This window comes from Triturus cristatus, chromosome 8 (assembly GCF_964204655.1).
Source record: "Triturus cristatus chromosome 8, aTriCri1.1, whole genome shotgun sequence".
In the NCBI taxonomy this organism is placed as follows: Eukaryota; Metazoa; Chordata; class Amphibia; order Caudata; family Salamandridae; genus Triturus; species Triturus cristatus.
Window position 1 is genome coordinate 166810032 of NC_140591.1, and position 16203 is coordinate 166826234.

A 16203-nucleotide genomic window follows, 5' to 3' on the forward strand; every position below is an offset into this window, starting at 1 on the left:
AAACTCGCGTAAATGCAAGGCCTATTGCATTGCAAATGCTTGATTTTTTTTTAGAGAAACAAAACATTTTTTGCTGGTGGTGGGTTATCTTACGGGCGATACCAGGGCACGCCAGCCCCTATGCCGTCTGCCCGTCTGATAAGCCTAGAGTCACCATGGCAACACCAGATGGTGTATACCAACTATTGGAAGGGGCCACCCCTCCCATCCGTGGACCCCCAGTCCACTTGCTTCACACGCCCCCGCCCTGTGAGGGGTGGGCGGAGCATACATGGCAGCCCCCGGTTGCTCAGACCCACAACCGCCTGTCGGCTAACGGGGCGCCGTCGTTCTTCCAGGGGACAACGCTTAAACATCCTTGGGTATCCTGGCTTAGCACCCCGCGGTGCTGCTGCATGATGTACCCCTTGGTATGTGCAGACCCTGGATCGCCCTGTAACTCCTCCACAGCCTTGGGAGTGGCCACCGTCACTACCAGGGCCCCCCACCAAGGTAGACTTATTTCCTTACAACCTGGTGCAGCCCAAAGCTCCTCCTGGCACCCTGTGGACTCGGCGTGTATAAGACCTTGCCTGATGAAGCCAAAACCTCTTTGCCTTTTAACTTACAACATGCTGATAACCGGGCTTCCCCAGGTCCAGCCAAACAAGTCTTAGCCCATGCAGGACCGGAGCCAGCATGCCCCCTCAGGACAAATGCCCCCATTCTTCCAAAACTCCCCGTGAATTTTGACTGATATGACCTGAAACCTATAATAGGCGTAGGTCCAATGTTACCTTTGCATGGCTGAAGAACAATACCTATGACAAGACACTCCTGCCAGGAAGTGCCCGCGGTTGGAGGTAAGAGTTGACAAACCCGCTCTACTTCCTCTTACCTCCGTTATCTGAGTCTAGCACTAATCGGAGTATGACCATCACCTTCCGACAGTCACCCCCTATGTGGAGCCTTGCCCTCCCAAAACTTCTGCCCGCATACCAGGGAGCCGACAAGACAGCGTGACCCCGGGGGGAACCAAAGCATAAATACCTCACTATGTTAATACTGGGAATGCCAATGGTTCTCCTGCTACTTTGCAGCCCAAATATGCTTCCTAGAAGTTTTCCCCAATCATATGGACCCAATCGCCCCCGTGGGAAGGCCACTCCCACAACCTGCATAGCTGCCAGCCGGTGCTAGAGGGCGGGGGAAGTTACCTGTTACTCACTATAATTGTACCTGTTTTGTCGAACTAAAGGGCGGGCTACTAAGTGAGCTGACCAGGCTCTGCCCTTGGAACCAAAGGTCAGACCCAAGCCCCTCTAAGTTCTGCTGCTTCACCTGCCTGTTAACACGAATCGCAGGGAAGACCCCGGCATCTAACCCATGCTTGGCCATGCCTGAGCTAAAACACCTCTGAAAAGCAGGACAACAGGCTAACCACCAATAATGCCTTCTGAATGTTCCTGACACTGCCAAGGAACACGCACATAACTGAAGCAACTGGCACCCTGCCATACAAGTACCAATTTAGCCTTCTATGAATGCAAACGCGCTATTGAGGCTATCCGTATTAGTGCTCCCTCGCAACAGGCAGCCCTAACCAGGCAACCCGCCCCCACTTGGCACTGGCACGCTCCTGCCCCAGCTGCCCTAGAGTGCCTGTTCGTGTGTAGCCCAACCTTATGTTTATCACAGACAGATACCAGGGTATGATGAGACTCAGCTGACTCTACTGCTGAGTGCCCGTTGCACCATCGCAAGTCTGTCGTTGCCTATTCGGTGTCTGGCTGCAAAGTTAGATGACATTGCCAGCCCCAGACCCGGGTGAAAATCGAAGCTTTACAGCTGCTGGTGCTACCGACGGTACCCGTCGCCTGATGGAACAGAATGCAATTCCCTTACTCCTGTTGGGCACGAACCCACAACCAGTTGGTCACCATGGTACAATCTATGTCCCCAAAAGATATCAATAGATAATAGATATAATACATATAATCTATGAGAAATCTATGTTCTGCAATGGCACTACGTGCAGCCTGCACCAGTCTGCCAGTGCCGAAAAGACCTTTGTCCTGCTGCCCGGCCAAATCATTCTGGCCCTGCTCTAGAAGCGCCCACCTCGGCCTTAGGTCAACAATTCGTCAAAAACATAGCTTAGCAGAGTGTGCTGCTGGGTTCTGCCTCCTCATCCATCGCAACCAATTAAGAATCAACCCTCATCCGGCCCTGCAGCAAGCCGGACTAGGACTCAAAGCGTAACACCCGGCTCACAGTCACAGCCCCCAGAACGGACGCGCACCCCCCAACCTACTGATCCCCAGACCGCCTGCATACTGCTCACCGTAAGGCTGAGAAGAGGGGCTGATGATTTAAAAACCTTTTTGGCTGAACATTAGACAGACCCGACAGGGAGCATCATACGAAATGAGGTCGGGACCACCGCCCCGCATGAGAATCATCCCTGGTGACTAATGTCATGACCCCTCCTAAGCCCTGGGAGATCACCCTGACAGGCACCCAGCGGGACCTTCAAATCCCTGATACTCTCAAAGTCCTTGCCGCCTGGCGGCGCTCCCTCCTGCCAGAATCTTGCTGCCCCACTATCCGCCCCCTAGGCCCGTTGGACATTAGAACGCTGAAATTGTGAGATCACCTCTCGTGGGGGGGAGGGGGGGGTGGGTTTGGGGGTCGGTGGAACGTATACCATGCGTCCGGAATGTAAATGTCTGCAAAGGTGTGCCGGCATATAAGAATCCGAACCTACCCGTGCCTGAGCAAGGACCTAGAATTCAAACTGAGACCTATAGAATATGCGTGGTGCCCTGCCGCACCGCATGGCCCATCTGATCCACTTCACAAACCTTGGAAGCAAGCCCTTGCTGGTTGCCCTCAGATCCTAGCCGTGCACGCCTAACCCAGGGGTGTTCCCTTACTAACGGAGCATTCGTCCTACTGCTAGCCGGCTTACCGCTCACTGTCCCATGACATGAAATGCTAAATCCAACACAATCTACGTTCTCCGACCGCAAGCGAAATGATAAAGTGTTCACCAAACCAATGCAAACTAACCTTGCAAGCAGCACTTGTCTGGAGACATACACATGTGTCAAGAAGCGCAGCAGCGTGGCAATCAAGCTTGGGGAGCTGACCCGCCAGTATTCCCTTTGAACCCCAAGAGGCCAACAGAGGCAAACCCTGACTGATCACTATAGATGGCGTTAATCTCCGCGCACTGCGAATACATCTCAGTGTTCAAGTGTCAATGATGTGACGCAGGTGTAGAAACGTGAAACCAGAGCCCCCCGTTACGTGGGATACTGAGCCCATGTCATGCGTCCCTATTTTAACTACAAAATAAGCACTCCCTACAACAAGCCCATCTATTGGCTAACCAGCCAACCAACAGAAGCGTATTAAAACAGGGTCAACATGCACGTGCCGTGGGCCCACTGGAAGGCAACAGCCATATGACGCCTGACAAGTGTCCCGCTCCTTGGAAGCCTGCATGATCACCATTCATAGCGTTACTCTAATGCGCATTGAGAAATACATTTGATTATACAAATGTCCGTGTATGTGAGCGCAAAGGTGTTGAAACGATACATGATCTCCAGTTGCCTGACATACTGCGCACATATCATGTCAGCCAGCCTGCTAATACGACAGCTGGGCTGTCCCCCCCACACCAGTAAACCGCCAATTCTCCATGAAAGACACCAACAGAGCCGGGTGCGCCCTGCGCAAGCTTCAAGTCGGGAATAAAAGTTAAAAACTGGTCTGCAGGGCTCCCTAACTAGCTCAGGCAATGACTATGGCATGCAGCCCGGCCACCAGCACACCGTAAATTTGCTAGTTGTCCCGCTCGATGAAAGGCCTGCCTGATCACCCTTCATAGCGTTAATCTAACGCACATTGAGAATTACATGTTATACAAGTAAATGTATGTGCACACAACGGACACATTTAAACATGAGCTCCAGCTTCATGCCATACTGAGGACATATCACTTATTCCCTATATTTACTACAAATAGCACCACCTACCACAAGGCCAACTATTGACTACCCAGCTGAGACCAGCAGAGGCGAATGAAAAAAACAGGGTCACAGCACGCGTGCCCGAACTGGAAAGCAGCAGCCATAATGGAGCCGGACTGGCTATGTGCACCTAGCGCTGGCGATGAAGCCGACCACCTTTAAGCCGGCTGCCGCTAAGAGACCCTTCTATGCCTGGGCGACCCTGAAGCACCGCCTTCCTTAGACCACAATGATCCAGACTGGCTGTGCGTTACTGCACACCATATGTATATCGCGCAAACTCAACCCAAAGTTATTGGAGCGCTAAACATAGAACCGTAATTAGATTACACACTCATGCACGGGGAGATTAGGTGATTTGCCCAGACTCACGGGATGTGGACGCGAGCTCGAGGCTCGAACCCTGGTTTCCTGCACCAGAAGCGACAGCGCCGACGTACCATCTCCTCTCTCAATTACGGCCGCCTAAATTAGTCAAAACAGAGGAGCACTCGAGGCCCAAGTAATGTTCCTAGTGCTCCACAACCTGCAGTTCTAATAGTAGACAAGCAGAGCAGCGCTACCTCCCAGTGACCTACCCTAGTGCCGCGCTTGCATAGGCAAGCTGCCTGGGGCCGCCAAAATGCCCTACACCATGCGGGTTGAAATAAACATTGGCATTAGAGAACTCATTGTGCCTGTCGAGCCGCACTGCCAACCCTCCCACTCGGGATATGCAGTTGGCCAATGGTACAGCGCCAATAGCTTGTAACGCGACGCCGCATGCTCTGCCCTACCTAGTACATAGGCAAGGCAATTACCTCCGTTCACTTACAATCGGTATGCTAGACGACATATGATCAACTCGTCCCTCTAACCACGTGCTGCGACTCATTCAAGCAGCGGTCGGCAGCTGTTAACACGTAGCCCCATCTTAGCGCTCTATGTATAACCAAATAAGCACTTAGCCTTGAAAACCCGCTACTCACTTCATAGCTCCCGTGAACATCAACAGAAGCACCCAATACGCCATGTACTCGGGACAACCTTGCGACAAGCTGTCCTGAACACCGCATTATGCCTTTGCTCAGATGTGCGTGAGATACTTATGCCAATTATCGTCGCACCCCAGGCCCCTCAGGGGTCGGACCACCTCGTGAACCTGGGTTCCTAAACTCTACACGCTTGGGCTATGTCACCAATGAGACAACAAATCTTCATATGGGCACAAATAACTTACCCGCCTCCCTAACTGCTCATCTATGGCGTCACAATAGCCGTTAGCGCATGAAAACAATGCAACCTACGGGCATAAGCGAAATGCCTGCCTGCCAGCAGATCATATATGCAGGCACAATAGCCTGGGCACCCAGCACGCAAATCTAATTGTTCTCAGCCCCGATGCTGACTGCGGTGATGCATGTTTCCCCCTCGTGCTGATACCAGCGCAGGTTCTACAAGAGACATACCACGACCTGCATGCACCCACATCATGGACAGTGAAGCAAGTCCACGGTGGTGGACTGTCCCAATTATATTGCGCGTACTCGCCCCGAACGAGATGACATTTTTGACCCTTTGACCCATAAGGGGATCGAACACGCGCCCGTGATGTCATTAGCCCCACTCTCTAACAAACTGCGCTAACCAGTCTCGCTCAACATGGCGCCAGAAACGCATCGCACCGGCATGCGGAGGTTAAGTGAGTTGCCCAGGATCACAGGCTGAAGACGCGACCTCGCGGCTCAACCCTGGATTCCCGCACACGGGGGCGGAAGCGCAGCTGGTGGGCTCCGAGCCGGAACAGTGTTGCACCGGCATACGAAGGAAGAGTTTGAAATCGACAGGCACAAGACTTAGAGCAAGCTCCTGGTAGATGTAAGAGATTAGTCCAGGATCACCGGGTGAAGACGCGGCCTGGTACCGGTGGCGGAGAATAGTGATATGCCCAGGTTCACGGGGGAAAATGCGGCCTCGCGACTCGAACCCTTGATTACAGCACCCTAGGCGGCAGCGCAACCTGCGGCATCGGGCCGGAACTAAGAATCACTTTTTTAATAATCACGCGGTCGGGCAAATAACGCTGGGGAGGACGAGAGGGAGGTGAGATAAGTGAAAGCCTATTTCAGCCGACATCTGGAAAACGTACATCTACAGGGGGGCGGCCCATCCACGGAGATAAGTGCGGCCATCTCATGTCATCCCTACTGGTAGGCAGTATAGTTAAAGGTTGCTTGGTGTGAAGAATCACAAGCTCAGTCGATTTCTAGCCAAATTAACCCTTTTTGCAACATTCATCAATGTTCTAATAATGTATGCATTGCGGTGTGTATGCAGTTCTAGATGAACGTTTGTAGCTCACTGTTGAATATTAGGACTTTAAGTTATAAATTGCAAGTAACAAAAGGATGCCTCTTTTGAAAATAGTAACCAGCTGACCTATTCACACCATACGCACTCTGTAATCTACTTGGTACACGTTCTTTGCAGCAGGCACATTGACCCTCTGCACGAACTTCACCGAAGTCAAAACCTCAACTATACAAAATCCTGCTCGCTCTCCAGGAAGATAATTAATCACACGAGTTATCTGACATTTATGTGAGGCCTGTTAATTGCCGCGGAAAGAAACGCAGCACCCCCAATACCAACCAGTCACAGGGGAGGGTCGCTCAAAATTCATCCTACCCGGCCTCACGCAAAACCTGGACACCTGTGGTACCAACGAACCACGTGAAACGACACGGCGTGGAGGCTCTGCGAAAGGGGCAAAACACACCCGGACTACTCAGACTATGCTGGATTGCTACACCCCCGCCACCAAAATCCCCACCAGGGGCAGGGCATGCGAGACGGCCATACCAACAACACAACCTCCAAACTACAAGCTCCACGACTCACCGCACACAGAAGAGGGGCACCAGCCAGACCAGCGGGCCACCCGTGGAACCTCGCGAGCAAACCACGGACGGCGAGTCGGGCCAAGGCGCGTGAGTCACGACCAGGCCCGCAGATACCAGCGACGAGACGACGCAAGCCCTTCAAGGCGAACGAGAGGACAAGAGGGCGAGGAGGGGGCGGAGACAGTATAAATACCCCTGTCTCCTCCCCGCCCCCGCCGGAAGCAGCCATCTGCTGGGGTCTCCCCTGGTGTAACCCGGGGACTACACCTCCCACCCCTGTGCCTTCCTGTGGCACTAAGGCGGCCGCCCTCTTGGGGGGGGGGGGGGGGGCCGCTGCGCAACCCCCCCCCGGGCAGCCTTACAGAGCGCTCTGTGTGTACAGTTGGTACACAGAGGGTAGCCACCTCCCTCCAGGTCATGCACAGTTTCCAATCCTGAACTTTTGTATGAGAGTCTAATGCATTGTGGGTGTTGTGGTCTTATTTTGCTTCAATTTAATTAATTAGACGTACACACCTGAAATCAATGATTTGAAGGTTATTAGGCGGCAACCCAAAGGGCGCAGCAGACAGGGGGAGAGAATGTGGCCTAAGGGGTAGGGCAGTCTCGGCAGGTACGCTCAGCATTCTGTGATTCTGGGCAAATCTCTTAATCTCCCAGTGCCTAACATAATGAATGCGTATGTAAGGTAACTGGTGCTCATGTAAAGCGCTCTGATACCTCCGGGTCTAGTTAGCGCTACATAAAACTCCACACAAAAAAACAGATTCCATGGAGTGAATTGGGATTATAATTGGGTAACAAGGGCGGAGTAATTTGATGATGGGGTGAAGGCAGGGGCCCCTCTAGGCACAGGACACTGGATAGGGGGGCACCTGCTGAGGACCGCCGTTGCCCTCAGCAGCTTTGACATGTGAGTAGCTCCCCTGGCTGGGCTGTGACCCAAAGCTCCTTGTTTCTTGTGTGCCTGCTGCTCTGTGAACACGTTTATCTTCCAGCCAGCACGAGCATCCGAAGAACTGAGCTCTGGGGGTATTGTAAGTGCAGCTTCGTTGCACGTGTTAACTTCAGACTATTTTGGGAGCTTGTAATTATTTGACCTGACCTCATGCCCCTAACCCGGTTGCTCCTAGTCTTGCAGTGTATCAGTTGTTTGACTTGACTGCAAGCTGGTTCACTGTCAGTTACATTATCTTTGTGAGGACTTCATTTACAGAAAGATGAAAAACACTAATATTACCAATGTAACGAGCCCAGCACAAAAAAGGAATTTCAAAGTAAGCTAGTTTCAAAATGATTCTTTTGCAACAGCACAGCGTACCTTGGTGCAATCAGCTTCAGGGGATATAGGAAAGCTTCTATCGTTTTCCAATAGAGTACTATTTTAGTTCTAGAAACTCTAGAATGTTAAAAAGCAGTGTACAAATATCTGTAAATGTAAACCAGAAGATCAGATTCAGCGTTTACATCGCAGACAAGGAAATCAGGGCTGAGATCCTAGCCTCTACTACTTCACCGCATTGTGTGGTCTTGGGCACATCATTTTAATCTCTGTGTCTCATTTACCTCATCTGACACAATGGAAACTGCTCAAACCACACAATGTGCACGTCATACAAACGCCTCAAATGTATGTTTCATTTAACAATAATGGTGCCTCTCATAGAATAATAATATTGATACTTTGAATGATAGGGCACAGCAGAAACTAATCTGTCTTTTGGTACCCATATCAACAGAGTCACAAAAGAGGGTACCGATTCCTATTCAGTTTAAAGATTTTCCTAATTGACTTTCGTCTTCAGTATAAAAGCAACATGTACATGTAATCGATCTTACTTCTGTATGTTGTAGGGTGCATTGTAGGAGGGAGGTGATGAATGCTTTACGCATTTGCCGAGAAATGTGAGTGTGGCACAAAATAAAAAATTCTCCCATATGGAATAAAACATACCTCAAGAGGGCCCGTCAATGCAAGTGTGGCACAAAATAAAAAATCCTCCCATATGGAATAAAACATACCTCGAGAGGGCCCATTGTGGAAAGGACAATCAGTGGAAGGCAAGTGAGAACAAGCAGGAAGTGGGATAAGGGAGGGGGTGGCAAATGGTGTGCACTTTCGCGGCCGCTTTGATGTTCTGTGGCCGCGCGGCTCACTGAGAACATCAAAGCGGCCGCGAAATGATCACGCAGGCTGCCAAATGGTGCGCGCGCCCGGCGCACATGCACTGTAGTTGGCGGCCTGAAAGCACTGGTTTGCACTTCCAAATCCCCCTTTTACAAAAGCTCTAATCCTCCCATATGGAATAAAACATACCTCGAAAGGGCCCATTGTGGAAAGGACAATCGGTGGAAGGCAAGTGAGAACAAGCAGGAAGTGGGATAAGGGAGGGGGTGGCAAATGGTGTGCACTTTCGCTGCCGCTTTGATGTTCTCAGTGGCCGCGCGGCTCACTGAGAACATCAAAGCGGCCGCGAAATGATCACGCAGGCTGCCAAATGGTGCGCGCGCCCGGCGCACATGCACTGTAGTTGGCGGCCTGAAAGCACTGGTTTGCACTTCCAAATCCCCCTTTTACTAAAGCTCTCGCGAGAGCAGCGCTAAAAGCGCTGGCTCATGCGAGACCTAAAAAACTAAGTGCCTAGGAGAGACAACAGAAGATCTCGAACATGCAACTGTGCAAATCCTTCAACTCTTCGCCTGGGTATGATGTGCATCTGGGGAATGGAGAGCCTGGGGCGAGGCAGGATTGGAAACTGAGACTGACATTCACATTAGGGCCCTAATTACATATTGGGACATTGTCTCGGTATGCTCCCGTCGCACACAGTGTACCCGGCAGCGACTGAGACAGTGCGCCTGATTATACTATGAAATGTGCCGTCATGAGCAAAAGCCCAAACTCTTGACATTTTACTCTTGCGCTGATGAGAGTGCATTAGTGCAAGAAAGAGGCCACACTGGTTCGAGACCGGACTCTGTTTGAAGAGGGGAAAGGGATCCCCAGAAAGATGGTGCGGGGGGGTACAATGACTGTGCACCACCTCATAGGGGAACAATCACTGCATTTCCCCGACAGCTTCTTTCACATCGTGCCACACAGGGTTCCCTCATCCGCAAGGGGCCACAGCGCCAGGCAATTCACGAAGGGCCCTTGTGATTGTGCTGGCGTACCTCCGATGCCAACAGGTGCACACAAAAGGATTTGTATAATATGGTTCAAGGAGGCCCCTGGAGAACGTCAAGTTTCGTGGTAATCTGGATGTTACTCATAGACGGAGAAGTGGAAGGTTCTAGACACCGGCCTTGCGTATCTTCATGGTCCAAGTACAGGGCCCATGTCCGATGCGGCGGTAGCGGTGGTGAAAGCTCCCAAAAGACCCAAACCTCAGTTTGGTTCAAGTTCATACACAGTTTTCCATGAGGAAAAGGAGAACAGATGGGAGATTCGGAATATGTAAATTCATGCTTTTTTCCCCTCAAAATCTACTATTGCGGTGTAAAAATAAATAAAATGTCGGTAATGCTTTCTCAATAGGTGCAACCATTTGAGTGTGCAATGCTTGCGGCACGGAAGAACAGTGTTCTGCGCTTCGCATGTTACTCTGTAAGCCCATCCGGCTGGGGCAAGTGGAAGGCCTATAGGGCGGTTTTAACACTAAGGCGGGAGACTTCAAACTTGCATTCGTGATACTGAGAGAAGCAGAAAGTGCACGATCCAAGCCCCAGCCGTTTTCTCGTCCCCCAATTCTCAATCAGCATCTCAAAACACATCAAGAAAGCAAGTGCTGCGGGCCAGGAGAACACATAGTATCATACATTTTATATAGCGCTTTCCACACAGTATATTGTGGCTTCGAAGCACTGTACATAAAGTAAGATTCAACTTAATGACACTCGGTTTACCAACCTCAACAGTAAAGACCAATCTGCTCTGCAGGGATTCGAAACTCTGCCTAGAACACGAATCAGTGAGCTCTTAGCTCGCGGGACTGGGTTTGAGGCTTAGTTGACTTTTTTTATTCATTGTATACAAAAGTCAAACTCGACATTCCCTTTGAAGTACAAGGTCTGTGCTAAGTTACACACAAAAACTGAATTTACAGGTACCGACACAAAGAAGTTGCAGTAACTCTCAAAGGAATACCTACTGTTCGCATGGCGCCTCTGGTTCCTGCAGTTCGAATCTGCAAAACTTGCTTTGTTCAATGAGAAACACGTGTCGAAAGAAATCCATAATAAGCATCAGGCCGGGCCAGTTCGTCAGCACAGAGACGCATGCGCAGTACCACATTAGCAGCGAGGCTCAGGAGGGCCCGCTGAATAGTGCAAGCCGTAGCCTGGATGTTATGCAGAGGCCATCCCGTGCAAGAATCCGCACCAGCCCGTCCTGCCATACCAGAGCTCTGACTAACATCACTGTGTGACAGGCAGAACAACTGCTGGGAAACCCGGAGCCGATGGCCAGCGAGAAACAACGTACAGCACAGCTCAGCTCACTGACGCGGTCTCCAAGGTATGGTTCAATGCACCGACTGCACAGCTCCGCGGGGAATAGAAACTGCCGGATGTGACGCAGTTTGTGTAGCACGGCACAGTGTAACAGTGGCCAAGCCGCCCAATCGTAATCTAATGCAGTGCCAGAATTCGACTTGACCACCATTAATAATCTCAAACTGGAGCTAGTATTTCTAAAATAGGTCTCGCTGACCAAGCAAAAAATTGGCTTCGACAATTTCGTCATATCCCGTTATCAGCAAGAAAATATTCAATTTTGTTTAGATGTCTCTGTTCAATTTAAAAATTGTGCCTTTTAATCTTACAATAAAAGCACACATCTTTAATATCATTAAAATCCATATCCTATTCACCATACACCATATAGTGCCCTTTACTGGGCTCTCTGAAAGTCCCTCAACACGCCAAAACGTGCATTTTTTCACGCGTTTCACAAAACGTTACATATTTTTCTTAGGTTTCCTTCATTTGCAGGGTTGGGAGTGGGTGGGGGCATAAGCAATCATGGATTGGTGCATACCCAATTAGGTTATCACCCTGCAACCAAACACATGATCTCTTTCCACCGTTCCAAACACTCAGAGCTCCTTGCTGAAACAGCTCATTAATAATAGCACTATACAACAAGCCTTTGCAATGCAATAGGTCTCGCATTTACGCGAGTTTGAGCTATTGGCATTGTAAATAACAATGCCTTTTATTTATGTTTTACAAACAGACACATAAATTAAAAGGCATTGTCATTTATAATGCCAATAGCTCAAACTCGCGTAATTACGAGACCTATTTCATTGCAAATGCTTGTTATTTTATTTGTCCTTCACCAGCAGGATTTACCTTTAATAAGGAGAGGGGTGGAAAGTCTTTCCTCTAATGGCCCCTTCTCCATCAGGCCGTCGGCGGAAGCTTTCCATCGATTGAGCCTACAGCGGCTCCGTCAACGGAAGCTGGCAGTCTACCCAAGTCTAAATAAGGTGGAAGGGGCAAGGTTTTGGGGGACAGGGTATTTCGCCACATCTGTGACAGAGTACGCTGTCTGCACAATTGTAAATCAGCACCTTAGTAATAAGTTTGTTTCTCTGCAAAGCGTTATGCCTATTCATCCTTTCATTCTTCCAGTGCTGATATCAAGACTACTGACTTAAATAAAAGAGAGCTTTTTTAACACAAAATACACCTGTTGTGATGTGTAGTGTGTCTGTAATATTGCAATGGGTTGCATTACAAAAGTTACAGGTGACTCACAGAGCGGTGCCAAGTCAAACTATCAGGGGAGAGGATGTGGTCCGTCGGCTAGACTGCCGACTTTGGTGCTGGAAACAAGGGTTCGAGCCTCGGGGTCGCGTCCACATCCTGTGATTCTGGGCAAAACACTTAATCTCCCCGTGCCAATGTAAATACTGTGCTCGTGTAAAGCGCTCCGATACCTTCGGGTCGAGTTCGCGCTATATAAATATGCAAAAAAACAAAAGGCCTAGATCGCTTGGTGGGTCGATGAGCGGGTTCGAAGTAGCTTCATCACGGATTTGAAAGCCATCAAACTCTTAGCTGTATCAGCCAATCAGCCTTCCGAGGTCGGTAATGAGAACTGCTGACTTGGGTAATAAATAATTCAGCTATTCCTTTAAATTGAAGGCCTCTGTGTTTTGTGCTGCTAAGGAAACGCAACAAAATTATGTCAGGTCACTCCTCCGTTGCCAGTATCATAAAATCGAATGAGTGTTCAGAGAGCTGAATCGTTTCAAGTTGCATCTAATTGTACAAATCACGTGCCCACAGTCACTGAAAACAGGCTCCCTTCAAGCAAGCCAGAGGCGCGCGCTCTCGTCGGCTTCCGCATCTCCCTCTGTCGTGGCTCGCGGGGAGCACTAATGATGAAGGAGGTGAGGCCAGCACGCTGCTGTCTTCTCTCAGCACAGTGACATCAAGCCTGCTGCCAAACCTGGAGTGGACGAATGCAGGAGGAGTTGGATCTGAAGTAAACACACACGGACGGCTCACAAGCACAGGACCTTTAAGGCCACCAGTAGGCGGTAAATCTTCTAACATAACCTGCCTGAGAAGGACCATTGTTTCCAGGATACTGGTACTGAAATGTGTCTGCCGGATCAAACAAGCATTGGCAAAGACAAAAGATTTGACCTAAGGAGGCTATTGGATGCAAATTGCATGTGTGCATACCTGTACTACATGTGCTAGCACATACAAGTCGGACTTGTTGGCTTTGCCAATGCTTGTTTTGCTTTATGTAGCTGGATTGTGTGCCCTTTTGTGTGTGTGAATTAAAATATGTGTTTATATATGTGTGACTTGCACATGATTCCTTTTCCAAACATTGACAAAAACATGTTGCAGTTAAAAAAAACAAGCAGGAAGTGGGATAAGGGAGGGGGTAGGGGAGAGAGGCACGCAGGCTGGCATATGGTGAGCACTTTCGCGGCCGCTTTGATGTTCTCAGTGGCCGCGCGGCTCACATCAAAGCGGCCGCGAAATGAATGACACAGGCTGCCAAATGGTGCGCGCGCCCGGCGCACATGCACTGTATTTGGAGGGCTGAAATTGCTGGAGCAGGGTTTTCTGTTGAAAATTTATCGGGTTTTTAAGCTCCAGTTTTGTCTATAAGTCAAGACTAAAATTATTAATCTATAATTATTGGTTTTGTGAGAAACTTTGACTAATCAATACCATTAACAAGACAAACTACACGTGGGAATGCATATATGTTGCTTAATAATATGAGCGGTTATTTAATATAAGTGTGCTATTTGTTTTGTGTTGATGCTTTTAAATAATAACGTGTGCTAATGCATATTTATGTCGCAGATGGCTAGTTAATTACATACACATAAGGGTATTAGTGGGAATTAACACTGTTTAATCATTGCGATGATGTAGTAACGTTGTTTGTGTTTCTTTCAATTAAGATGGTTCGTTTTGGCCTAAAACAAGATGGCTGCCGTTTACAGCCTGCACTCGAGTGAACATGTCAGAAGGCCTTGTTGAACTTGCTGAACGTGGTTGAAAGTCACCTGACCATGGCTTCTGCTTGAGTTTTGAAAGTTTCCGTGATGACAGCGACTCTAGGCGAGTTTCCAATTGTCCTTGGAGGAAAGAAAGCCACAATGAACTTTGTGATTACAGCGGTGGCTTCGCTATGGTTCCGAGGAAATGTATTCATGAAAGTATCTTTTGCAAAACTCGAGTTTCCTTCTTCCGTCTTTTATTTTTGTGAGCGGAGGTTCTTACAAATGTTGCAACGCAACATCCTTTCCTGCTCGTTTCGCTTGGTGACTCAATGAACATTTAGAATTTTTATGTTGCTTTATTTTGCAAGATCTATTATAAATATTGTTAGACTAGAGAGGGTCTAAGGCCACTTCTTCCCAAACCTGCGTTGGTGAGGATTGATGCTGTGAGGACGGCGACTCGGGAGACTTTACTGAGAGACCTGTCCTGACCCATTTATGACATTTAGCTAGAATAGGTAACTATGAGAATAATGATTTTGCTATTGATTGACTTTCATTTGAACTAATTTTAGATAAAATACCATTTATGAATTACAGTGTTGGTGGTTATTTCTTGTCGTTTATTGAATACTCTAATGTGATTACTGTTGTTTATATCATGACTCAGGACAATACAATTTGATCGCATTGACCTTACTGTAGATACAGGGTGTTTCAGGAGTTTCTCTCATGTCCAGTGCTAATAGAGTAATCGAGTGCATGTTAGTGAAATGGGCCCAAGCGTATGATGTGTGCATGTGCATGTATCTGTGAAATTACTCTCTCCGTGGAAGTAGGGAGAATTTGTATGCCCTGATCTGCAGCAATATCCTGGTAGCAGAGTAATGGTTTTGATTATTGTCTTGATCTGATTAGATTGCTTGTACATTGGCTTTTTGATTCATTGATTTATTGATTGATGTTGGTATATGTACTAATACTATATGTTGAAGTCGTCGTATTGAGTTTTATGTAGTGCTTCTGGAACTTGGGAGCTGGTGGCAGTTCCGTAGTAGGGCAGAGGGAAGTGTATGCTGCTCTTGGGAAAGACGGGATTGTTGGTCCTGTACGTATGCGGGAGAAACGTGTGACAATTGAAGTAGCGCGTCACATTTTCTGGGTTCGGAATCAGTGACATCGTTGTGTGTTACTATTAGAGATACATTTCTGGTATAAAAGGAGTGCATATGGTAGCGAAGGTTATCTGTGAAACTCTGGTCTTAAGTCCCAGGGATCCGTAAGGTTTGTCGTTAAAGCTTACCGCTGGAGAAGTAATAGGTATTCTCTGAGCTTGTTTGAAGGACTGAGCAGAGGTAAACACTGCTTGGTTGACGTGTGTTATAATTCTGTAGTAGGGCAGACTGTTTGCTGTTCTCGGAAAAAGCAGGATTCTGTGTGTATGTACTACATTTTCTTGTATGAAAGTGCGTGAATGTATGAGCATTTAGTTGATTGTAAGACTCTTTGGAGCAGTCCTAGAGGAAACAGTTAATGAATGCATGTTAGAAGGGCAGAGTAGAGGGATGTGCTACTGTGTCAACGAGAGTATTAATTCCGTAGTGGAGCAGAAGTGAGTGCTGTTTCAGGGAGAGACGGGATACTTGTGAAAAAGATTTTCCTTTACTATTCTGTGGTTAGCGAAACAGACAATGGAGATGTTTATATGTTGTAACTAATGGATTTTGTAGAATTTGAAACGAAGTCTACTGAGAAAGTTTTGTAAAGGAGGGGTAGACGAGTGACAGGAGACAGGAGTAGGAGCGACTGCAGCGACTG

At 48.6% G+C, this 16203-nt stretch overlaps 1 protein-coding gene across 2 annotated transcripts in view; it reads right to left on the reverse strand.

The window, feature by feature from the left end:
• LOC146801760 (beta-1,3-galactosyltransferase 5-like) overlaps positions 1 to 16203 on the reverse strand; it is a 152236-nt gene that overhangs the window by 118478 nt on the left and 17555 nt on the right. Inside the window, exon 1 of one of the 2 annotated variants that reach the window (XM_085621236.1) lies at positions 11053 to 11435. The exons of the other annotated variant lie outside the window; for it this stretch is intronic. Within the exon in view, the coding sequence (XP_085477362.1) occupies positions 11053 to 11061 (9 nt within the window). The 5' untranslated portion in view covers positions 11062 to 11435. Of the gene's footprint in view, positions 1 to 11052; positions 11436 to 16203 lie in introns of those variants that run through there. 2 annotated transcript variants of the gene reach the window in all.